The following is a 25,348-nucleotide window of genomic DNA, read 5'->3' as shown; positions in this document are numbered from 1 at the left end:
CATCGTCCATGTCGCCCGCAGATCCTTAAACACTAATGCAGATTTTGGGTGTATCCCATCGCCATGTTCCTTGAAAACATGGCCTAAATGTCCGCACACAGCACACCAATCTGGCAAACGTTCATACTTAACACGATAGATCTGCCTCTGTCCATCTCGGATCAACGACACGGCGTTCTTCAAGGGCCAGTTTACATTGATTTTCACCCACACACGGTAAAAGTTTCCAATGTAGTCATAAGAGTCCCCCTCCGTGTGTAGAACCTCACCTACCTTGGCAGCTAGGGCTAGAACCAGATGTGCAAACAGTTTCGGGACATCGTGTATCTGAATCCAGATGTTGAGAGCATCCAGCTGAACCTTTGATGGCTGAGTTATCCCATCATACGGCGTAATTATCACCGCATGTCCTCTGAAATTCCATGGTCCTTCCTCCATAACTCGTTCCCAATCAGCCAAGCAATGAAACTGTAATAATGTATACAGATTCGGTTCTAGGGGTTTGAAGTTCACCACCTGGGCTAGATCCCACGCCGATCTCATGTTGCGGAAGAACCAAGTCTGGCTGTATGCCTTGTCTATGTGGACTCTGGCCACCGCCATCCAACGAGCTGCATCTTGAGGAACCACAGCCTCATCTACGATCACATCATCCAGATCGTCCTTAGGAAGCCCTAGTTCTTCCATCAGCCTTGCGATCTCACTAGCGGAAGAAGAGCCGCCGGCCTTGCCGGCCCCTTCCTCAGCCATCACCAAAACCTAACCCGAAGAGAATCCTCGCCGGGTGTCATAAAAGCTGTAAACCCTACCCCTATTCCTCCCGTGAGACTCAACCAAGGCCGGGCAGCGGTACCAGACCGCCCCTTGATCAGCCCGAGTCAATCTCCCCCGGGTAAAGATTGGGAGGGACGAAGCTATGCCTCAACGGTGGCGTAGATCGCCGCCGAGAGAAGTAACCCTAGGAAATTACTCTGGTTTGATGTCATATATGGAATAAGCTTTCTATCCTGCCCTGAAACGATGTGGATATAATACAGGCCTAGACAGAGAAGTAGTGGTATTAGTTATTCCGTTTGAGGCTTTGCGCCATGCAATTGGTAAAAGGCCCATACCTAGAACGCAAAAGGTTGGCTTACCTCACACTGGGTCGTCTGTACGGGCGAACCCTATTTGGCGCTGCTGCAGGCGCCCATTAATGTGTATTTTGCAAACGGGCGCCTGCAGCACCCCGTGTTGGGCCGACTCATTCTAATACTATTTTCCTTTGTTTTTTGAAAACGTCAATAAATGGCTTAGCTCACACTGGGTCGTCTGTGCGAGAGTACCCTATTTGGCGCTGTGGGCGTCCATTAATGTGTACTAATAGTTTTCCTCTGTTTTTCGAAAACGTCAAAAACGTCAATAAATGATGGCACTAGAGTTCGAACCCGCAGCCCTCCATTGCAACCACTACCGTGTAACCACCAAGTCACCACCGCGCTAGTGCAAAGATAGTTCGTTTTTCTTCTTTCATTTGTCATTCAGTTTGGTTTATTCTTTTCTCATTATTTTTTTTGTTTTCTTTAATGCATGTTTTTTAAATTTGTGAACCTCCTTTCTGAATTTATGAAGTTTTTCTATCAATTTCTGAACTTTTTTTCAAATTTGATGATTTTTTAAAATCGGTGAATTTGCAAAGTTTCGCTGAACTTTGTTCAAATTGGATGAACTTTCTCTGAATTTTGATTAACGTTTTTCAATTTCGATGAACTTTTTTCCAATTCGCTGAACTTTTTTTATTTCCTATGAACTTTCTAAAATTATGATGAACTTTTCAATTTCAGTGAATTCTTTTTCCAAAATCCACAAACTTTTTTTGATTTGTTATTGAACTTTTTTAAAGAACGCTGAACTTTTATTCAAAATCAATGAAATTTTATTCAAAATAGATGAACTTTTTAAAAAATGGTGAACTTTTATTCAAAATAGATGAACTTTTTTCAAAACCGATGTACTTAAAAAAAGGAAATTTTATTTTTCAAAAATGATGAACTGTTTTCAAAATCGATGAACTTTTCGTAAATCGATGAATTTTTCCTAATTCATGATAATTCTTTGAATTTGTGAACCTTTTTTTTAGTCCGTGGTTTGTTCTTAAATCTGTGAACTTTCAGATTTTCTTAACAATTTTTTTTTCAAAACTCACGTTTTTCTAATTGATATGCGCAGTAAATAGTGTGGTTATACTTACTTTTTAAACAGATCGCACCCTGATAATTCACTAGAGCCTGTTTGGTATAGTGGTTGGCAACGGTAGTTCTGCGGCAAGACACGCGCCTAGCCATCCACACGAGAGAAAGATCCGCTGGTCAAGAGGAGGAAGCAACAAGATGATGAGGAGTTGGGCAAAACACATGCACTGGAGGCGGCCTCCTTCGAGGAGGGCCGCCGAGCCCAATGAGAGCTTTATGCTGGAATTGTCGCGGGATTGGCGACCCTGCGACAGTCCATGAGCTCCGCGATCTCGTGGGGGCTAGTGCGCCGTCGGTTCTATGCATTGTGGAAACTCAATTAGCAAAAAACCGAGTGGAAGGTTTGGCGGTCTCTTTAGGTTTTCAAAACAGTTTTGCAGTAGCTAGTAGTGGCCATAGTGGCGGTCTTTGTATTTTTTGGAAGGCGGATGTTAATCTGGTAATAAAGAATTTCTCGCAATATCATATAGACTCCAGGATTTCTGAACTAGGGTCTGAGCAATGGCGCCTCACATGCTTTTATGGTGAAGCAAATCGGAGCTTGAGGTACAAAACATGGGATACCATGAAAAGGCTGAGGGGAGAAAGCACGTTACCTTGGCTCTGCATGGGCGACTTCAATGAGATACTTCGCCAGGAGGAGCAGATGGGCCCTAATCCGCGGGATAGTGCTCAAATGGAGGGGTTTAGGAAGGCGGTGGATGTATGTGAGCTGGCGGATTTGGGCTATACTGGCTTAGACTGGACTTTTGAGAAACGTGTTACAGGTGGCCAGTTCTGTGGGGTCCGGCTAGACCGGGCTCTAGCTTCGGCAAGTTGGTCGAACATGTTCCCGTTTGCACGAGTGGAGCACTTAACAGCAGTTAAGAGTGATCATATCCATATCCTACTTATGAATGAGATGGAAGCTGGGAATCAACGCATTGCAGTGAAGAAACCTTTTCGATATGAATGTGTCTGGGAGAGAGATGGCCATTTCAAGGACGTTGTGGAATCAGCATGGAATGGTGATGGACCGGACTCGTCTGTGTCGGATTTGGCCAACAAACTACAGTCGGTGGCCACTTCTCTTTCCAGTTGGGGACGAACTACCTTTGGATCGGTCCGGCAAGAGCAATGAGTGCTTCGAGGGAAACTTGCTATGCTGCGTGCAGATCCGCCGAGAACCGGACCAAGCGAGGAGGAACGCAAGGTCGAGGAGCGTATGGTGGAACTAGCATACAGAGAGGAAATAATGGCGAAACAGCGGTCCCGCATCACCTGGCTGGTCGAAGGTGATAGCAATACCAAGTTCTTGCAGATGAAGGCTAGTGCTAGACGGGCCAAAAACAGCATAACCCAACTTGATCGTGCGGATGGGACTACTTGCACGGATCTGGCGGAACTGGCAAATATGGCTACAGCGTTTTATTCAAACCTCTATACGTCGGAAGGAACAATAGGTATGGAAGAGGTGTTATCGCATATACCGGTGAGGGTGGATGGTAATATGAACGCCCGACTAAATGCAACTTACAGTAATGACGAGGTTAAGGAAGCTCTCTTTCAAATGTTTCCAACTAAGACACCGGGGCCGGACGGTTTTCCTGCATTCTTTTTTCAGAAGTATTGGGACTTATGTGGTGATGAGGTTACAAGGATGATCATTAGAGTGCTTGATGGTGTGGACTCACCGGAGGAGATAAATAACACGTTCATCGTTTTAATTCCAAAGATAGCAAGTCCAAAAGTTCTAGGATAGTTTCGGCCAATAAGCCTTTGTAATGTGATCTACAAGATCGCTTCAAAGGTCTTAGCTAACAGGCTGAAAGTAATCCTCCCTGAGATCATTTCCGAAGAGCAGTCGGATTTTGTCCCTGGACGTCTCATCACAGCCTATGAATGCTTACACTACATGAAGACTAGGAGGGTGAAGGGTAACAGATATTGTGCTCTTAAATTGGATATGATGAAAGCGTACGATCGCTTAGAGTGGTCGTATTTGAGAGCTGTAATGCTCAAGATGGGTTTTAGCCCCCGTTTCACTGAGACAGTAATGAGATGTGTGACGTCAGTATCCTTTTCGGTCCTGTTTAATGGAAGGAGTCTAGATGGTTTCAAGCCATCTCGGGGTTCGCGCCAGGGTGACCCGAGCACACCATATTTGTTCTTGCTAGCTGCTGAAGGGCTTTCCTGTTTACTCAAAGCTGGTGCAGGAGTACGGAGGATCACAGTTGCACCGAATGCACCGTCTGTTAATCATCTACTCTTTGCTGACGATAGCCTACTTTTCTTTGAAGCAAATGATGTTACTGCCACTCGGATTGATGAGCTACTGCAGATCTATTGTAACGCCTCCGGACAAAGGGTAAATATGGAGAAGTCTTCCATCTTTTTCAGTGAAGGAGTACCCAACTCTGTTCGCGATTCCATCAAGAATATCCTAGCTGTCCACAATGAATCATTGACAGAAAAATATCTGGGCTTGCCCTCAGATGTGGGGAGGGCAAAAGAAGGATCCTTTAAGTACTTGAAAGATAGAATTTGGAAGAAGGTGCAAGGGTGGATGGAGAAGTGTTTATCAGCCGGAGAGAAAGAGGTACTAATAAAATTTGTAGCTCAATCTATTCCAACGTATTCTATGTCTTGTTTCAAGCTACCTCGGGGCTTGTGTGAGCATATCAATGGTATTATCCGTAAGTTTTGGTGGGGAAGCAAGGATGGCCAACGTAAAACAGCGTGGGTTTCATGGAAAACTATGTCAAAACCTAAGTTCATGGGGGGTTTGGGCTTCAGGGACGTGGAGCTGTTCAACCTCGCGTTACTCGCTCGCCAAGCATGGGGGTTACTGCAGGATCCGGACTCGCTCAGTGCTCGCATTCTGAAAGCCAGATATTACCCAGATTGTCACCTCTTGGATGCCACGTTGGGTACACGTGCGTCCTAGGTCTGGTGCTCAATACTAGAGGGAAAAGAAGTTCTTGCGCAAGGGCTCATCAAACGCATTGGCTCTGGGACAGATACGAACATTTGGCACGACAACTGGATGCCGAGGGATTACAAACTCACACCAATATGCTCACGGACGACCAATCCTCCAGTTCTGGTCTCCGATCTGATTGACCCCACCACTAGGTCATGGAACAAGCAGGTGCTCATGGAACACTTCATTGCTCCCGATATTGAAGTCATTCAGAATATACCACTAAGTACTAGGGTGCAGGATGATTTCTGGGCCTGGCACTACGATAAGAAGGGTGTTTTTTCGGTTCGATCAGCCTACCGTATGATTTCTGCAGTCAAGGTTCAGAGGGAGGATTGGCTTGATCATCGGCCGGGACACTCAAACATTGCAGCTGACAGGAAATCTTGGTCGCAGCTGTGGAAAGTACGGGTCCCCTCCAAGATCAGAATTTTTGTATGGAGATTAGCACATACCTCCACCCCGACGGGGCTCGTGCGACATGAGAGAAATATGGCAGATTCACCATCATGCTCGATTTGCGGAGCAAATGAAGACACTTGGCATCATTCACTGTTTAGCTGCTCCATGGCGCGATGCGTATGGGCTTTGGGTGATGAAGAGCTACTCGAGCATGTGATATCAAATCAGAACTCTGATGCACGTCTATGGCTGTTTTGGCTGTTTGAATCAACAAGCCAACGTGATGTAACTCGGGTTCTCGTGACAATGTGGGCAATTTGGTGGGCGCGCCGGAAAGCAATCCATGGTGACGTGTTTCAGAGCCCGTTGTCAACCATGAGTTTCATTAGGCGTTTCTTGGAGGATTTGGATATTGTTGAGTCCCAAAAGGAGCGACCGATGCAGGTGCATGCTGCTCCGAGAGCACGGGCATGGCTACCACCCGAGGATGAAGCGGTGAAGTTTATCTGCGATGGTGCATTATCGACCCTGGGAGAGAAGGGAGCGGCGGCTGTGATTTGCCGAGACAAGTCAGGGAAATTTCTTGGAGCATCAGCACTAGTCTTTGAAGGCTTGCTCGACCCGGCGAGTTTGGAGGCGCACGCGTGCAATGAAGCACTTGCCCTTGCTCGCGATCTGAATCTGCAGGACCTGGTGATTGCTTCTGATTGTTTAGAACTGATCTCAAAAATCAGCACACAAGCACTACCAGTGTATGCGCCTATTCTGCAGGATATACACATCAGCATGAACCTTTTTTCTTCAGTTATTTTTCGTTTTGAGCGTAGAGAAAACAATTTCGAAGCCCACTCGGTTGCAAAAGGAGTTGCGTCTCTGCCGGTGGGCCGTCACGTGTGGCTAGGGATCCTTCCAGTTGTTGCTTGTATTCCGGATGTGATGAACTCTTAATAAAATTCCCTAGTTACCTTAAAAAAAAAAAAGACACGCGCCTAGCTGCGAGTGACGATGACTAGCGCTTGGCGAGACGCGTGACATGCTGGAGGCTATTCGACTTTGAGAGCTGGATTCGCTCCGCATCACCGCCGCATCCAGTGTGTACAACGCCGGCCGTCGTCGTCCTGTTCTCGAGTACAGCGCACTTTTAACCAATCGAGCAACGGGCTGCAGCGGTGTTGTGCCTTCGGACCGCAGCATCGCTACTCCATGGTTCTCATTGTGGCAGTACCGACATGCGCGCTGTCGCTGCGTCGCCCCTTCGAAAAGTAGTGTCGCGGCCCGTGGTCAACACCGCCCCGAGGTCATCCGCTTCAGGTCATCTTCGTGGCTGCACCGACCCTCGCGCTGACACTGCATCACCCCATTAGGCCGTAGCGAGCGTGGCACGCGGTTTCTGCCACCGCCCCGTTGTTCTCCCCACGACTGCACCGACCTGCGTGCTACCGATGTGTCGTCCATTCGGGCCGTAGTGGCGTGGCCCGCGGTCCATCCCGTCCCCGTGGTTGCACCGACCCTCGCGCTGCCTCTGCGTCTCCCCGTAGAGCCGTAGCGTGCGTGGCACGTGGTCCCTGCCACCCCCCTGAGGTCTTCCCCGCCGTCACCCCGATCCGGCGTTGCTGCCGCGTCGCCCTTTCAGGCCGTAGCGCCGCGACACGCGTTTCACTTCGCCGCCCACATGTGTGGACTTTTGTGTGGCATGTGCTGCGCCGCCTTCCTTGTGCGAGAACACCACCGTCCGCGCTGGTTTTTTGTCATGTTGTCGGGTTTTTCATCGCCTACTTCGAGCACCGCCGCCGCTCTTCTTCCGCCTAGATCGCTCATGCCGAAACACACACGCCCGTCGCCAATGACCAGAGAAGACTCCGCCTGGATCACTGCTCCAACATGTGCCAACTAAATTTCTACTTTCCACTTTCAATTGAACTAATGGTCTAAATTTATTTATTTTGTAAATATATGAATGGATCTCGCAAATCATGTATTTACCATGAACAGTCCTAATTAACAGCATATACACGTTGTTTTTAGTTGATTAAAAACGTACACACTGGAGGACCAAGTTCAGAGCAGATGCCAAAACTAACCAGGTTCTTCCCTAATGTCACATTGCTTCTCTGTGGATTGATCAAAAAACAATGTAGAATCGTGACCATAAGTCATTTCATGCAAAATTAACTTTAATGCATGGTAACTACTACTACTACTCCGTCTCATATTGTAAGACTTCTTTGACACTGGTGTAGTGTTAAAAACGTCTTACATTATGAGAGGGAGGGAGTACAATTTTGTTGGACAAATGAATGGGTGCGGCAACGTAATCCATCAATAGTCATGGTTATTTGAATAATGGAGGATATAACCATAAGCTCCAAACAAATGTTCATCAATTACTTTATATTTCTTTCTTTATTTATGAGAGAAAACAGGGCCCTTCACCCCTCCGATTACATATAAAGAAACTATGGTCTTGGATGCAAACTATATCAGCCAGATCTAGATAGGAGGTCCAAAGACTAAAGACTCGGACATATGTAGGCACACTTTGGCCAAATGTATACACACTCAAGCGAACTTGCAAACGTCACAAAACACGGGAACTTCATTACAAACCAATGGAGGAACAAAGCAAAGCAAAATATCTTCAAAGTGAAGTTGGAGAAATGCCTTGGCAGCAGTGCTACAACCGTCACCGGGTTTTTCCTCGCCTACTTCAAGCATCATCGCCATGCTCCTAACCTAGCCGCCGCCGTCATCACCGTTATTCTTCCCGGTCCACGACGACTACCTCGACACCAGCCACCCCGACTCGACATCGACCACGGCGTCCCTCGCATAGCTACACCGCCCTACGCTCTTGGCTACCTCGAGATTGGCACAAAGGGCTAACTCGTTGCTTGAGCAACCTCGTCGATTTTCACTCCAACCACGACTTCCGCGATGCATCGACTGTTCGACTGTGGAGGGATGTCCTTCGGCTTACCTTCGGATTATTCTTCAGTCTCACCGTATGCGTCGCTACCATTGTGATTGCGGAGGGGTGCTGAGTATCGCCATTAGGATAGACTAGGAATTATTCTAGCTTATCTTGTACTCCAAGAAGATTATGTAGTCCCATATATATGCCCACGAGGCTCAAGTAATACATCAACAATTCCACCAATCCCCCCTCTATTCCTTCTACATGGAGAAATGCCTTGGCAGCAGTGCTGCAACCTAAAGAACACCCTGGCAAATTCTGAGCACACTTGGTATTTGTTCTATCCGTCTTGTTCCCCACTTCAGTGCCTCTGAAGAAATATCATCACGCGTGCTGCACATAAGGATTAAAGTGCACTCCACTCACCCAACCCAATCTAGTTGTGATGTCATATCGTCTTTAACTTGGTACTCTGTGGATGTCTTTTCTTTTCATCTATACATACGATTCAATCGGTAGGTTAGGTATAAAGTCATGCTACTGCCCAACTAGATGCAAGCATGCATATGTACTGTGTATACGAGTGGTTTTTTATTCTTCTGGAGCATTGCATGTATACCAACAAGCAATTGATCGTGATTGGTGTATGAAATGTGAAAGTTACAGCTACAACCGGAATGAGTGCACTGTGCACGGCGTGCACTGATCGTGATTATTAGAAACCGCGTACTTAAAGGTGCGTCACTGTCCAATAGGAAAGCTACTAGCTTTGGTCACTTTCCGATATTGTCAAAAAACCTTTGTTGCTAGGCTTCTTGGATTCAAAGGGGTTTTAATGAAATTTTGGAGGAGACTAATCCTTAGAAAATTTTCATGTATGTGTTGTTTGAGTCATAGAATAGCAATTCATAGAATAAAAAATCATAGGACTCATTTGCACTAGATTCCGTACAAAATAAATCCATCCATGCAAACCTCAAGTTTAAAATCCGACGATTTATCTGTGTACAACAAAACATCCTACGGGATTCTTCATTTTTTTATCAACAACTTTATTCTTGCACCTCAAATTTTTCTCAAAATAAAAAGATGTAATGTGTTAATACAAAAAAAAAATCAACAATTTCATATGTAGTCTACACAAAGGGAAGAAACGACAAATACATAATCTAAAATAGGCTTATTTCTATTGAATTTGGGCTGGAAAAATATTGTGTGTAGCCTACAAATCATCATATGGCTTAATTAAACTGTTCAAAAATGTACATAACATGTATACGTTTTCATAATTTCGTAAATTAACATAAAATAAAATAGTATTTTTAGCACAATTTAAAAATTCCATGCTCACAGCCATCTACTACACTGCTATCTGTTCAACAGAGTTATTGAAAGTGATCAGGTTGTTCACAACTCGGGCGACTGTATGCTTCTGCATGTTGCTCTCCCACGATCAACTGAAAACGCCACATCTATCCGGACGAACACTACTTCAACTTCCCTAGATAACTTTTTGTTGTGATTGGCCTCCTATTGGAGCACTATAATCGGAGGCGTGCAGTCCCGCGTCTCCAAAAGGCAAAGCTAACAAGTGCAAATACGTAGCAACACAAGCTTAGCCATGACGATGAGGAAGCGCCCCTCGTCCTCTCTTCTCATATCACCGCTGCTGTTTATGCTTCTTCCAGCATTTGCTCTTGCTGCGGGGAGGCACAACCTGATCACTAGAGACCCTCAGTACGGCCCACAGGTGAACCCAAATCTAGAACCACTGCCAGGAAAACAGCCAGATCCAAACCCTCAACCATTACCAGACCCACAACCATTTCCAGGACCACGACCAGACCCAAAGCCGCAACCGCTACCCGAGCCTAAACCTCATACAAACCCACAACCACTGCCAGAGCCACAACCTGATCCAAACGCTCAACCATTACCAGGACCACACCCTGACCCAAATCCACAACCATTGCCAGGCCAAAACCTGCAATGGTTGATGAACCCACAACCTAACCCAAACTCGCGGCCACTACCAGATCCACGGCCAAACCCAAACCCTCGGCCATTACCAGGACCGCAGCCTGATCCAAATCCACAATCTTTACCAGACCCAAACCCGAAACCATTGTCGAACCCACAGCCAAACCCAAACCCTCAGCCATTACCAGGACCGCAGCCTGATCCAAACCCACAACCATTACCAGACCCAGACCCAAAACCATCGCCAGACCCACAGCCAAACCCAAACCCTCAGCCATTACCAGGACCGCAGCCTGATCCAAATCCACACCCATTACCAGACCCAAACCCGAAACCATTGCCGAACCCACAGCCAAACCCAAACCCTCAGCCATTACCAGGACCACAACCTAATCCAAACCCACAACCATTACCAGACCCAAACCCGAAGCCATTACCTGGACCGCAACCTGATCCAAACCCAGAACCATTACCAGATCCAAATCCACAACCACTGCCAGGCCCACTACCTGACCCAAATGCACAACCAAAACCACCACTTAGGACACAAGCAGAAAAAGGAAATGGGGAAGCAAACGTCCAAGAGGAACCGTTGGCATGAGATGTTCGGGTACTTATATTCCCGGTTGGATTAAATAAGTGGTGTGTTATAACCCACCACCATCAAGTCATGCCATGATATATACTATCAAGATCAATCAAGATTACGGCATGATGCCCATGTAAATCTTGTGATTGTTCTTATTTACTTTCCTGCCTTGTACGGAGGATTGTATGTGTGTGCTGGTTGTACTATGATTGTGTGATGATATATACTAAAATTTCTACTGTGTACCGTTAGTTTTAGCATTTTTTACAGGGATTATGCGGAAAGGATTTACCCCAAGCTTTACATTTGTGCCAATAAGAAAGGTGGAAAAATTTTACAGGGTAAATCTTGGCATAAATTTAAACTTCAGAGTGAATAAAGCATGGTGCAAATTTGTAACATGAGGGGAAACATTTCACAAAATGAAAGTTTGAGGTATAAACTGGCCAGGATTCTAATTTGGGCATACAGTTGCCACATGTTACAACTTATGTGGTAAAATGTTGATTAACTATATATAGTACATTTAAATTTTTAATTCATGGAGAATATTTTTTCCACAAACTACTTTTTGGGCTTATGTCGCCCAAAAGAAGAACTACTTTTTCTATAGATAACGCACTATTCGGTCTATTCTCCCCATGCAAGTCTTGCTACAAGTGCTCCGTCCATTCCAAAAAAAAAATTCAAATTTTTTCATTCTCAAACTGTACGAACTTTTACCAAGTTTGTGGAAAATTTTATCAACTTCTTGAAGCGCCCCCTCATCCTCTCTTCTCGTAGAAGTGATGTTTTTTGCAAAAAGGATTCAGATCTACTATAAAGGTTCACCAGAAGTGTAGAGCATCCCCAACATAATAAAAATCACATCGAAATCCCTAGACCATCGAACAATCACTACCACGAACAGGACGAGCTGCTGTCATCGCTCACCTACCGGACTCTAGCCTGACCTCCATGGCACCCAGGAAGTCTTCGTGCTCGTGCCCCTAAGGCTCTTGTAATCTTCATTCATTCCTTCTGCTACTCTAGAATTTGAATCATGTCGATAAGGCCGCACACTGGCATCCTAGCTTATTGCTAACATGGTTCCTAAGGAACCGCGTTTCAGAAAATGGCAAGATGTACGTGTACCACATATATGAGTTTGCCAAAGTGCTCAATATTCCAGCAAGCAAGAAACAAAAATTGGGACTTGGGTAGTGGATTTTTTGGTTTTTCTGTTTGGACTTTGGAGGATAGCCTTCGGTTTTTTTTTTCCTTGGAGCAAATAGGAGAAGCTAGCTACTCATTGCATTCATCACCATACGAGGCCGGCCGGCCGGCCGGCGGTGATGCCGATGTCCGTAGAACTCGATTCAAAGTCCTCAAAGTCTCCGCTGATCTCTCTACTGCATTTGCATCCATTGCACTTCCCAACACGCACTCATAGTCATAGCCGACCAGCCATGGCGAAGATGCTGATGCCATCGCCCCGATCTCTCGTCCTCCTCCTCCTCCTCGCCACCCCCTTCTTCGTCCTCCTCCCCAACCCCTCCTCCGCCTCATCCCACGCCTCCCTCCGGAAGTACACCGAGGAGGTCAACGAGGCCCACGTGGTCGTCCTCACCGCAGCCAACTTCTCCTCCTTCCTCGACGTCCGCCGCCATGTCGTGGTCGACTTCTACGCGCCCTGGTCCTACTGGTCCCGCAAGCTCGCCCCGGTGTACGCCGCGGCCGCGTCGCACCTGGCCGACAAGGGGCTCGACGTCACGCTCGCCAAGGTCGACGCCACCCAGGACCGTCAGCTCGCGCGCGCCCACGGCGTCGACGGATACCCCACCGTCCTCTTCTTCGTCGACGGCATGGCCAGGCACTACCCCTACTATGGCGAGAGGACCAAGTAAGTAACTACTAGCAGGGAAAATACTTCTTCATTCGCCTGCCCGGCTGCTGCTGTATCTTCATCGTTGCGATTTCTCCATTGCTGCAGGGGCTGAGCCCTGACGTGCACAACGTCACCACCATCGACGAGGCCGAGAAGATCATCACTGGCCATGGCCGCGTGGCTGTGCTCGCCTTCCTGGACTCCCTCTCGGTATGTTCCAGTCCCAGCAAAGTCCACCAATAACAACCATGTGTTATTACACATACCAACAAACATATATTTTTTTCTCAATAAAGGGCACTTTTATTATCTCATAAATGTAGTATCAAGTGGATACAAAGCATTATGAGTAACACCCGGCCTCTGCATAATCAGGATGCACACGGCCAATTTAGAAAAGCTTGACAGAAAGAAAATAAACAAAATCGACAAAACGGCAACAGTAGAGTCCTATAGACCAACACTATGCCTATCAACAAACATATATATACATTCAATCAAGTTTAAATCATTGATTACTCAATCAACAAATGCTATATATAGGGCGCTCACAGTGATGAGCTTGCTGCTGCCTCAAGGCTGGAAGATATCAAGAGTTTGTACCGGGCTGTCAACTTCTACAGTCAAGCTTTTCCATGTCGACCCAGAAGCAAAGCGCCCATCACTAGTCCTGCTCAATAAACAGTTGTACAAGTTGACCGTATATGGTATCTTCTCTAATTAAATTGCTTTAGCTTTCAGCGCCAGCCCCTTTGCTTTCCAATTATATGTACTGAGTTGGGGTTTGACTTAAAATTGGATAATAATTAATGTTACCTGTGTCTTGCAGATGGCGAGTTCAGAGCGTCTGCGATTGCCGAGTTTGTTTCGGCCAACAAAATCCCATTGATCACATACCACCCTCACACGGGAAGCCGCCCCTCTGATGTTTGATAATCCGATCAAGAAGGAAGCAAGTCCTGTTGTATGCCATGGGGCATTTTTTATATTTATGTATGGACATAATTGATTAATTGAGTTGAACGGATTGGAAATGCTTGTCTTTTTTTTTTGACAAAGGGTGAATTTTATTGACTCAAAATGAAGCATCAAAAGGATCCAAACACAATGAGCACACCCGGCCTCTGCATAGGTAGGATGCACACAATCAACATCAACGCACGCACACAAGACCACGCCACAAAATAGCAAAGTCATATAAGACCAAAGCTATATGTAGGCGAGCAAAAAAATAGAGCGGTTAGATCCACAATCAGCAAACTACATCAATGATCATATTCACACCAATCATCTGATGGCACCACATAAACGACGAGGTTCTTCAACAGCAACGCCTTCAGGAAGGGAGCTGCGCTCAATCGCCGCCGTCACCGGATCCAACCATTCAAGGTCAGTATCTAGGTTTTCACCTTGAAAAACCCGTCCGAAAATATCCGAGCAATGCCTTCAACAAGGTCACGATGTAAAGCCATCGCCATTGCCAGTCATAATCAACTCAGGTCACCTAGGCTTTCGCCCCGGAGCTCGAGACCGGGTGCTCAAGAAGCACCACCATCAAATCAGTCATGTGTTGTCGCAACCACTTTTGCACGATCCCAGCAGCTACATGCGATGTGTGACCGCCGCCGCTGCACCACCACCCCTCTGCATCAAGTCATCGTCATAGTTTGCATCTCGCCGCCGAAGTCAACCACCGAATCTGGAGTGAGAAACCCTCACGAAGACCTTTCGGTGGCCACCACAATCCACAGCGAGGCCATTACCGGAATTACCCAGTCGCCGATGGAGCCTAGCTGACAGCACGGCGTTGGATCTCGGCGTAGCAGCCACACCGACGGCCGTCGCATCCTATCCAGGGCGCCCCACCTCCATGACAGGCTAGCCGGCTTGACAACCACCGTGGGAGGCGGGGTTCGAATCTGGCACACCTGGGTGTGCGTCCAGATCCAGCCAACCTCCATCGCAACCGGAGCAACGGCGGCCGCCGTCGTGCCGCGTCTGGCCACGTCAGATCTGGACGCGAACAGCGCAGAAAGGCACGTCCATCCGCCGACTCGGTCGATGAGAACTCGCACGCCTGCAAAGCTAGCCATCAATCAAGCACACATGCAGCTTGATTGATTTACTGCCTAGCAACCCGCACATGAGCACGTTGAGGATCGAATCAAACTCGATTTGTCCTCGAGATCCAATCTCGTTGTGACGTCGAAATCCCAGGAAAAACAACCATAAGTAGGGACCCGCCACCGCCGTCAGCCGCACTAGCTTCGCCGGCAGCGTCCTCCGGCGACGGCGGGAGGGAAAGACGGGAGGCGAGGGGAACGGCGACACCGCTCATATCGCCCAGGAAGAGCGACGCGGGGGCAGAGTTAGGTATACTAAACAAAATATGAAGACAAAAAACCCAAAGCAACGCAATGCAACAAACCCAAAGCAGCAGACCGATCGGTTTTCGCCCAGTTTTCCGTAAATTAACTGGGCAATTCTCTTCTGCTTAATTAATCGATGAGGCAAATCTTTTGCCTCCGTTTAAAAAAAAAGCAGCAGAGCGATGAAGTTGGTAGAGTAGGGTAGGGGTACTCCATTGAGCTACAGGCAGGGGCGGTTCAAGGAATTGCACACTGGGGCGAGCCATAAAATAGAACTTTGCAACCCGTGACTCATTGTAAATGAACCTCGTAAACAGTTATCTAGATTTATAGAATCTACCCAATGCAAAGTAAAGAAAGTGATTAGGTTGTGTAAAATATTGCCCTGGTAGACTGAACATACAACAAATAAATTTAGTCAGGAATAGATTAATCTTTAGTTAGAATGAAAACCATAAATAATATTGTTGCTAATTGCTAGCCCTCGATACGTAGGGATCCATATAGGACGTACTAGCTAGCTCCAAATTGTGTTATTATTATCTAATCGGAATACCGTTACAACGTAACAAGTTGATGAGGAGGGATACAAGCATGGTTTTCATGAGTAAAAATGGGGGATATTATGATTTTATGACCAGTGCCAAAAACCTGAGTACTTCTATCTTTGAACATTCGTCTTTATAACCAATAAGATATTTCTTCAAGAGATTGGGTGCAATTCTGCCGGGTCAATGTAGCTCTGTAGAGTGCTTGAATGATGTCGCACGCTCACCGGCAGTGCAAGCTTATTCAATGCTTGATTCTTAATAGGTGAATTTTTTTCCTTTTCTTTCATGTTGGATGAACCCGTCTACACAATATGACAATGACTGAGTCGTGCAACCTAAGAAAGGGGTTCAAAAAAGCTTTGTAAGGCAAGAATGAAGCGCTATATCTTGGCAGAGGACTAAGGCAATCACAATGCATGAGTGATGTGAATTCAACCTTCACGTCATCCTTGTACATGTATAATTTTCAGTCGACAGGGCACCGAGAGAAGATCGGCTTCTCATCTGCACAGTGGCGGACCTAGAAATAAAATGAAGGGTGCGCACACTTTTAAAAAGTTGAAGTCTATTTAAATTAGCTTGCATATCCTTAAAATAAGCTACTTTTTTCATAGTGAAAACATGTTTTCCAAAAACCTGGGTGTGCCATGGCACACCTGGCACACCCCCGATTACGCCACTGCATCTGCATGAAGGAATGAGTACCAAGAGAATGCTCGCATACTGGAATCAATCTTTCCACGAGAGAAAAACAGCCTTTTTGATTATTCTATTTTTTAAGTGCAATCTCCTCGTGATGTATATATTTGGACTTTTTAGTATATAGTATAAAAAAGACAGAAGATACAAAGTCATTGCATGCACTATTGCTGTCGATGTTCACTTGTAGAACTGTGTCTCATGCAGTGGCCGAGCTACGGTTAAGGCACCCGCCTGCGCAAAAAAAAAACACTATGGAGCAGCCTTCAAAGAATGGAGGGAGTATATATTTTGTACTAACTTTAGTACAAACTCGAGTCACTTATTTTGGGACAGAGGGAGTATATATTTGACTATGTATGTGTTCATGGATATTTCACAATAGCATGGTAGAGATCTAAGCGTACAATTTATTTGTTATCATAGTTGTGATTCTAGTGTACTATTTCATAACACAAATACTGAGGCTTCTAGAATCAAGTATACATTGAACTTTTAGCAAATTTATTTTGAAAGCTGGGTCCAATAATATGTTGACGATATGCACATGATTTGTACTTAGCATTGGAATAACATCCCTATAGTAGTCAAGGGTGAGCAATAAAATTTATGGAAAAAGGCTTCTACCCAACTTTATATATAAAGCCGCCGATACAGGAGACGAGAAGATCCTTTTATAAAGCAGGTCAAACAAAAAAAAATAGAACACGAGAATCCACATTCTACCACAAAGTAACCTAGACTACTGACAAGAGACGGAACAACGCCTCCAAGGGAAAGCACCGGGCCTAGTTTTGCAAACACTCACAATGAAGTTGTCGCTGGAGAGGGGCCCTGCCCTTCCACTCTGGATCATGAAGCCCGAGCCTGTCCACGGACATCGAGGAATGGGAGGGTGCCAATGAGGACCCGTGTAGAAGATAAGGAGGTAAGTGCAACCGTTCCACGTCAGCGCTGAAGAAGCTTGAAGCTAGGGTCTGAAAATGTCCGTTGATGGCGGCGCGGTACATCTAGGGTTGCAAGAAAAGCTCAAGGCTCGTGAGCCACTCGAGATCGACTCGAAAAGAAATGAGCTGAGTATGAACACTTTATGTTGCTCGATAGAAAAATGAGTTAATCTTTTTTTTGTCAATTTGAGATTGCTTTTACCACGCTTGCCGTGTGGTAAAAAAAAGTGAGTTAATCTTGAGCCAACACTGGCTCGCTCGATTGTAGCTCGATAGCTCGATGTCATATAATTATATAAAATAATATTGATGTATATTTAAAGAAAACAGGATAATTATTGCCAAATTTGCAGTGTCCAATTTTTCTCAATTTTACCTGGTAGGAAACATGGAGGCCTACTAAGCATGAGAAATTTAGCCTCAATATGGTGCGTGGTCAGTCTTGTGTCAAATATCCTATTATTCACATGCAAATTTTAAGAGCAGACGCATCTTCATTTTTTTTATCTTTCTAGCTCATTGATCCCTAATTATCAAGTGCTAGTCTTTAATTGAGAGAGAATAAGTCAAATTTTATAGTGTTTTTCTATGTTGGGTTGTTGGCTATAATGTTTGAAAAATTGCATCATTCATAAAATCGTTTTATTATTTAGCTCGAAACTAGCTCGAGATCGATACAAGCTAAGCACGAGCCACTTTTCTACGGCTCGACCTTGAGCATCACTCAGTTTGAGCTCGCTCGAATTTTAGTATAATCTGACCTGAGGCTAGTCCAACTCGCTCGAACTCGAGTCGTTTGCAGCCCTAGGCACATCGAAGCCAACATGGGCTCCACGACGATGCTCCTAGAAGAGAAACGACAACGACGTGTCGCCGCCGCCGAGACCGGAGAAATGGTAGGGGGTTTCACCCAGAGCCCTGGGCGGCCCACAGAGATGGATCTCAGCGACGCCCCCAAGAGGGATACGACACCCACGGGTACCGCCGCCGCCCATCTTTAATCATCTTGGCATTGCTTGGGCCTGGCCCAGCACAAGGAGTTGTTCACGCGGTCCTCATGTATGTGTTGGACTCTCTCTTGAAAAAAATGGAGTCTTGGCAAGTCCAGCCGGCGGATCCCACTCCCACTTCCCCACACGCTCTCCCACGCAGCCACGCTCCTCGCCCGCCGGCCATGGCGGCGATGCCGATGCCGACGCCCCGGTCTCTCCTGCTGCTCCTTCTCCTCGCCACCCCCTTCCTCCTCCTCCCCCTCGCCGCCTCCGCCGCAGCCCCCACCTCCAACCCGGACATCGACCTCGAGTACCTCATCAAGAACGCCGGCCTCGACGACGACGCTCCGTCCACCCCCGACGACGACCCCGAGGACGGCGCAACGGACTTCCCCGGCCTCGACGCCGACTACGACGAGGAGGACCTCTTCGGCGACGACGACGGGCCCGAGGAGTCCTCCCACTCCCACCCCTCGGCGGCCGACGAGGCCCACGTGCTCCTCCTCACCGCCGCCAACTTCACCGCCGTCCTCGCCGCCCGGCGCCACGTGATGGTCGAGTTCTACGCGCCCTGGTGCGGCCACTGCCGCGCGCTGGCGCCCCACTACGCCGCCGCCGCGACGCACCTCGCCGAGCAGGGCGTCGACGTGGCGCTGGCCAAGGTGGACGCCACGGAGGAGCACGAGCTGGCGCAGGCGCACGGCGTGCAGGGCTACCCCACCCTCCTCTTCTTCATCGACGGCGTGCCCAGGGACTACGCCGGCGAGAGGACCAAGTGAGCAGTCAACCGCCTCCCAGATCCCCAATTGCCTGCTCCAGCTGATGTGTGGTTCCTCTCCTTCGTTTGCTTTGCTGCAGGGACGCCATTGTCGCTTGGATCGGCAAGAAGCTGGGCCCTGCGGTGCAGAACCTCACCACCGTCGACGAGGCGGAGAAGGTCGTCACCGGCGACGACGTGGCCGTGCTCGCCTACCTCGACCACCTCTCGGTACGCAATGAATGCACCTTTTCCAGTGGCAGCAAAGTCAACCAAACCCCAAAATTGGTTCAATTGCAAACCATGTTACCCAAAAATTGGTTGAATTGCAACCCATGTGACCCAGATTGACCCAAGAATACAATGCTTGAATTGCAGCCAAACCAAGAACATGTAGCCATGTTACCCCAAATTGACCCCAAACTACAATGCACCTACTTCTTCTCATTCTTTTGCTTGCACTTGCACGCTACTGGCAGATAAAATGTGAGCCTGCGTATTCTGTTTCCATGTGCCGACTACAAATCTGAGATGTGCTCCTATGTTTACCTTATTGGACCTTACATATAACATGCTCATAAATCATGAATTACTCTGTCATCAAATGATATAGGGTGCTTCTGCCTCAAATGCTAGATGAGCTTGAATTGCAGCCAAACCGCCCATGTGGCCATATTACCCCAAATTACAATGCACCTATTTTTCCCATTGCCCTGATTCTTTTGCTTGCTCACTTCTACTAGATAAAATGTCAACCTGCATACTCTGTTTCCATGTGCTCAGAACAAATCTTAGATGTGCTTGTATGCTTTAATGTTTATAGCTTATTGGACACTGCATAAATACAGTATGGCGATGAATCTTAATTACTCTGACAACACAAATGCTGTAGGGTGTGCACAGCAATGAGCTTGCTGCTGCCTCAAGGCTGGAAGATACCGTCAGCTTCTATCAGACTACCAGCCCTGATCTGGCCAAGCTTTTCCACATCGACCCGGAGGCAAAGCGCCCGTCAGTAGTCCTGCTGAAGAAAGAGGAGGAGAAGTTGACCGTATTTGGTATCTTCACCTTGCTGAAAGGATTTCATGTTTATATGCCATTGTAGAAGTAGCTAAGCTCACAGGTGCTGAAATTGGCATCCACTAATTCTGTTCCTTTGCTTTCATTTGGCTAAATAAACTCTTGCAGATAACTTTCGAGGGGGACCGGACAGTGGTAGAGATGTACAAGTTCCTCAAGAAGCATGCCGCCATCCCTTTCAAGCTCAAGCGCCCGGACTCGTCAGCGGCACGGACCGACAGCGCCGAGGGCCCAGGCTCGACCACCGACAGCGAGAAGAGCTCCGGCTCGAACCCGAAGGACGAGTTGTAGGGGATTACTTACGCCATTGACAACAAGTACGAGGAGGCGCCGATGATGTCGAAATCAGGAGGTGGGGAAGGAATGGCTAAGCTAGGTATCAACCAACCTTGGCTGCTGCAAGTGTATGCTGACAACACAAATATTAACTGCTGTAGAATCCAATAAAATATTAACTGCCGCCATCCACTAATTCTTAGTACTACATACATCTTCTTGTCTTCGTATTTTCAAACTCTATATGCATTCATACACAAAATCTGGGAGAAGGTTGGCGAACTGGTAACTATATATACAGCAATAAAGTAGAGCACAGCAGAGTATACATATGTATATGTATGTTGTCTATGGCTGAGGGGTCTGATGGAGGTGATCCGGGTCCGACGGCGGCGGCGGGGGGCGGCGGGCGGCGGCCCTCCAGCGGGCGGCCTGGAGGAGCACGGCGTTGGCGCAGATGGCGACGCCGAAGCCGGCGAAGGCGGAGAGGATGATGGCGATGACGGCCTGGAGCCTGACGTAGCGGTAGAAGAGGTGGGTGAAGAGGACGACCAGCAGGAACTGCAGCGCCGAGTATGCCCACACGTACCTTCTCGACGAGGCCATCCCGGCGGTGGTGAGCGCCGAGAAGGTGCCGAGCACGACGGCGAAGGGCGCCGAGACGGCGAGGGCGGCGGCCGCGTTGCCGTGGTCGCCCACCAGCAGCTGCTCCAGGAAGCAGAAGTAGGCCAGCATGCTCACCGTCACCAGGATCACCGTGCCATGCCGCCACACGCCCCTCAACCCTCTTCTCTCTCTTGCTTCTTGTTCTTCCTCTTGGCTGGTGCTGCCATTGCCATTGCCGGCGGTGAGGGGAGGAGGTGGTGGTGGGGGAGGGGCGGCGACGCGGCGGAGGGTGACGGGGAGGTTGAGGACGTCGTGGCCGCAGACGTCGCAGTTGGGGTCGCCCTTGATGCCGAACCACTTGAGGGCGCAGCGGCGGTGAGCCAGCGCCAGCTCGCCCTTGCACCGGCACTCCAGCTTCAGCACGCCGTCGCCTGCTCCTTCTTCTTCCTCCTCCAGAAGCGCCACCATGCAGATCCGGCACACCGCCTCCTCCTCCCCCACCTCCTCTTCCTCTCCTTCTTCCGACGGCGATGGCGAAGAGGGTGGCGGCGCCGACTCCGGCAATGGCAATTGCACCGACGACACCCGGAACCGGCGCAAGGAGCTCGAGTCCGCCACCCGCTTCTTGCCGCCATGAGCGGGGAGCCTCCTGGAGATGCTCGTCATCGGCATCGACTGCGTCCGGCACACCGGTGGCTTCGGATGTTGCCGCTTGGACTGCGATGGCCATTGCCGTTGCTCCTTCGTCATCATCAAGAACAAAACCACAATGATCAGCTCAGTTATCATTCAAGCATGGCATATCTTTATATCAACTGAATGGATGATGAACTGCAACTTACTGCACAGCCGTCTTCAGCAGCAGCTAGCTCGTCAATGTCCAAGGTAGAGGAGGAGGTGGTGACCATCCTGAAGCTGTTGAAGAGCCTGGAGAAGGACAGCGACCGGGCGGCGCCGGGCCCGGCCGCCTCCTCCTGCCACCCCTGCTCGCCTGATCTTGATGATCTGCTCAGGCTGCTGCTGCTCCTCCTCCTCTTCGCCGGCAATGGCAATGGCTTGTCGGCATCCTGCTGCTGCTCCTGCTCCTGCTCACACGCCGAGAGCAGCGGCCGTTCGCCATGACGATGATGCTCCTCATCGTCCTCCTCTTCTTCCTCCATCGTCGGCGTGGTGGCAGCGCCGCCGTCCTTGTTGCTCTCCTGCACAGGGAACCGTCATCTTCAAGACATGCATGTTGTTGAATGAAAATGCATGAAGAAGATAGGAGAGAAGCTTACCTGCTGAGGGGCCATGGCAAAGAAGCACCCCAGGAAAGGGAAGGAATGGATGGATGATTAACAAGAGGCCACAGCAGGATGCATCATATTTGCAACAACAAGGTAACAATTATTTGTAATGTGTGTGTACTGCTGCAGCAATAAAACCCGGACAGTGACGAATGATAATGGATGGAGCCGTGGGAAAGAGAGAAAAAGGATGAAGCACAAGCTACACACACACACACACTTAAGTCAGTGAGTGAGATTGGTTGGGACAGTGAGTGATGGACTTCTGCTACCTATCTATCTAGCCTAACTGCAACCACGTCGAACCTAATTTAATCCCCGTTGAGAATTCTCCTGTCCAGCTTCTCAAAAACTGATTACAAGGTGACAACAGCTTCTTCTTCTTCTTCTTCTTCTTCTTTTGTTGTTGATCGGTTAAAAGCAACACAAACATAGATGCATAACAAAAAAGACACAATTCTTGTGTACCAAATGGTAACAGCTGCTGATGGGTTACCTGGAAATGAGCCTGGTTTTTCGGTTTCGCTCAAACGCTCGGTCATCGTCGTCGACATCACGTGGAGCGAATCGCGTGCATATATATAACAGCGTGGTTGCAAAAGCAACACATAGATAGATGCATAACAAAGAGACATAATAATGATAACATCGAAGAGATGCAACTTGTTGGGTGCCACGGACACGGGCAATGGCGCGTCGCTGTTGCTTCCCTCCCACACATCATTCATTCATTCAGGAAGAAAAAGGAAGCAGCAACAGAGACGACGTCTCACACAACATCCTCCCCTCCCTTCTCATTGGAGTACGCTTTACGCCAGCCCAAACACGCAATAAATCGCAACATTGACGAGTCGGGAACACGACCATCAGGCCTTAATTTCTCTCAAGACGGATGGATGACAACAGATATCATTCCAGACAGACATTTCTTATTTCCTGCTGTTACAGAGATACTACATACACAGGTCCCGACAACGACGACCGACTGACTGACTATAGCCCCCTCTCGAGCAAAACAGGTGTTGTGTGGTTAGTACTTGGACGTCGCCTCCTTGATCTCCTCCAAGCTGATGGCCTGCAAAAAGTATGCGCCTGCGTGTTAGAAAGAGATGACGATACGGAGCTAGGCAGTATCTGAAGCTGTGGTACCGACAGCACGGAAAGAGAATGGAGACGTGCCTGGTCCTCTCCGGCAAAATCGTTGTCGGGCGTAAGGAAAAGCATGCAGTGGCACTCCTTCCTGCACAAGGCAGATGACAAAGTTGAAGAAACGGATTGCTATGACCAAGTTTCCCCTTTTTATACTTTCCAGGTCACATACCAGCAGGAACTAAACTATGTTTCATGGCTGTTTACTATAATAACATGAGTGGGTGAGGGAGCCAATTATTCTGACCGAGCTTTCACTTGACACCCCTTACATTCCACGGTGCTTGTTTACTGCTGCGCACAAGTGGGTCAAGAACAGATGATTCTAACCGAGCTTTCATTTCTAGTAAATCCCTTTCCAGTTGAAAGCCGGCACGGATTGCGTGCCACGGTTGTTTACCATACATAAGTAATGCTAGTATTTATCAACAATACATGCCAACATCACAGGACATACGCATCTGGGTAACTTGTGCTCCGGCAGCAAATCACAGTTAATGATGTGAAATGGATATACGCAACAGAAAGGAACATATGTCGGACAATGATAAGAAGCCAAAGAGGGGTTGAAACCGAGCCCTCCGGTACATCTCTGGCATTTAAACATGACGAGAAAAAGGGCATCCCATCCCCATCCTTGTTATGCACGCTAGCGTAAGAATAAGTGATGGCAGAAGGCGGAGATGTTAGAAACGGGAGGCCTCACCTCTCTCGCATGGGGACGCACGGGCAGTTCCAGAACCCTTGCGCGGCCTCGGCGGCCTTGTCGTCGTAATGCCTGGTTTGAAAAAGAAAAAAAATTCAAAGGGACAGGTTCAGGCAGGCATACAAGTAACGCATGTCTGTCAGAAACAAAATGGACGACACTTTCTAAAAAGACTCATGAGATGATTAAATACTACCTGCAGGGGCAGAGAGGAGCTCCGAGTTGATCCTTGTGGTCAGCAAGCCCCTGCGAAAAGGGTTTTCCTCTGGTTAACAATCGATCAATTAATCATCAAAGGAGAGGGAGGGACACATGATCGGCGTGGCCGGTAGGTGACCCTTGTTTGGTTTACAGTAGCGCCATGAACATGAAGGCTGTTTGAGCTTAATTCAGAGCAATGAATCATCAAGGAGGAACATCACATCACATCAGTAGAGCAGCAGCAGTGCAGTTATATAAATGAAGTCTTTTCATCTGTACCACCGCCATGAACGCACTGTTTGACCTTAATTAGCATCCATGGCCATGAACACACTGCTTGATTGGTTTGGTGGAATAGCTACCGGCGTCTATGGTGTGAGTGCGACGGTGCGGGTGAATTCAAACGAGGCTCTAACTAGAGTAACATCTACTGTAGGAGGAAGGAGGAAGGGGGGTCGGGACCTTGATGACGACGGCGGTGACGGACTTGTCGGAGCAGAAGAAGGTGCTGGAGCGGCGGGCGTACTGCTCCGAGAACTTGCGCATGATCTCCACCGACTTGTGCTCCGCCGCCGCCGCCGCCCCGTCGGCGGCCGCTCCCCCGTCTCCGGCCGCTGCCAAGCACAACAAGGAATGAAGAATCGATTTTTTTTTTGTTTTCAGATTCAGAGGAATTGGATGTGGATTTGGATTGGGATTGGGATTCGGGGGTTGGTTGACAAGAAGCGCATACCTTGGGCTCGGACGGCGCACCTGCTGCCGCGCCGTCCGCCCCTGGAGACGG

At 48.1% G+C, this 25,348-nt stretch overlaps 3 protein-coding genes and 1 pseudogene across 3 annotated transcripts; 2 read left to right on the top strand and 2 right to left on the bottom strand.

Annotated features, from left to right (window-relative positions):
- The first annotated feature begins 12,470 nt into the window (after positions 1-12,470).
- LOC123138556 (protein disulfide isomerase-like 1-4) lies at positions 12,471-13,954 on the top strand (annotated as a pseudogene).
- Positions 13,955-18,596: 4,642 nt separating this feature from the next.
- On the top strand, positions 18,597-20,869 carry LOC123135360 (protein disulfide isomerase-like 1-4). The gene is made up of 4 exons (XM_044554393.1): positions 18,597-19,278; positions 19,362-19,491; positions 20,153-20,318; positions 20,449-20,869. The coding sequence occupies exons 1-4, from the start codon at positions 18,599-18,601 to the stop codon at positions 20,649-20,651; spliced, it is 1,179 nt and encodes a 392-aa protein (XP_044410328.1). The 5' UTR covers positions 18,597-18,598; the 3' UTR covers positions 20,652-20,869.
- LOC123135359 (uncharacterized) lies at positions 20,785-23,068 on the bottom strand. The gene is made up of 3 exons (XM_044554392.1): positions 22,500-23,068; positions 22,065-22,421; positions 20,785-21,963 (listed from the first exon to the last, which is right to left on the bottom strand). Exons 1-3 carry the CDS (start codon positions 22,512-22,514, stop codon positions 20,965-20,967), a joined length of 1,371 nt encoding a protein of 456 aa, XP_044410327.1. The 5' UTR covers positions 22,515-23,068; the 3' UTR covers positions 20,785-20,964.
- Positions 23,069-23,343: 275 nt separating this feature from the next.
- Positions 23,344-25,320, bottom strand: LOC123135361 (ferredoxin-thioredoxin reductase catalytic chain, chloroplastic; the record flags this gene model as incomplete). The annotated part of the gene is given in 6 exon segments (XM_044554394.1): positions 23,344-23,583; positions 23,688-23,748; positions 24,364-24,435; positions 24,560-24,609; positions 25,027-25,178; positions 25,298-25,320. Coding segments are annotated over 6 exon segments (403 nt in total), but the record flags the coding sequence as incomplete, so codon positions are not given.
- Between the last annotated feature and the right edge of the window lie 28 nt (positions 25,321-25,348).

This window comes from Triticum aestivum, chromosome 6B (assembly GCF_018294505.1).
Source record: "Triticum aestivum cultivar Chinese Spring chromosome 6B, IWGSC CS RefSeq v2.1, whole genome shotgun sequence".
NCBI lineage: Eukaryota > Viridiplantae > Streptophyta > Magnoliopsida > Poales > Poaceae > Triticum > Triticum aestivum.
This window is presented reverse-complemented; position numbering and strand designations above follow the sequence as displayed.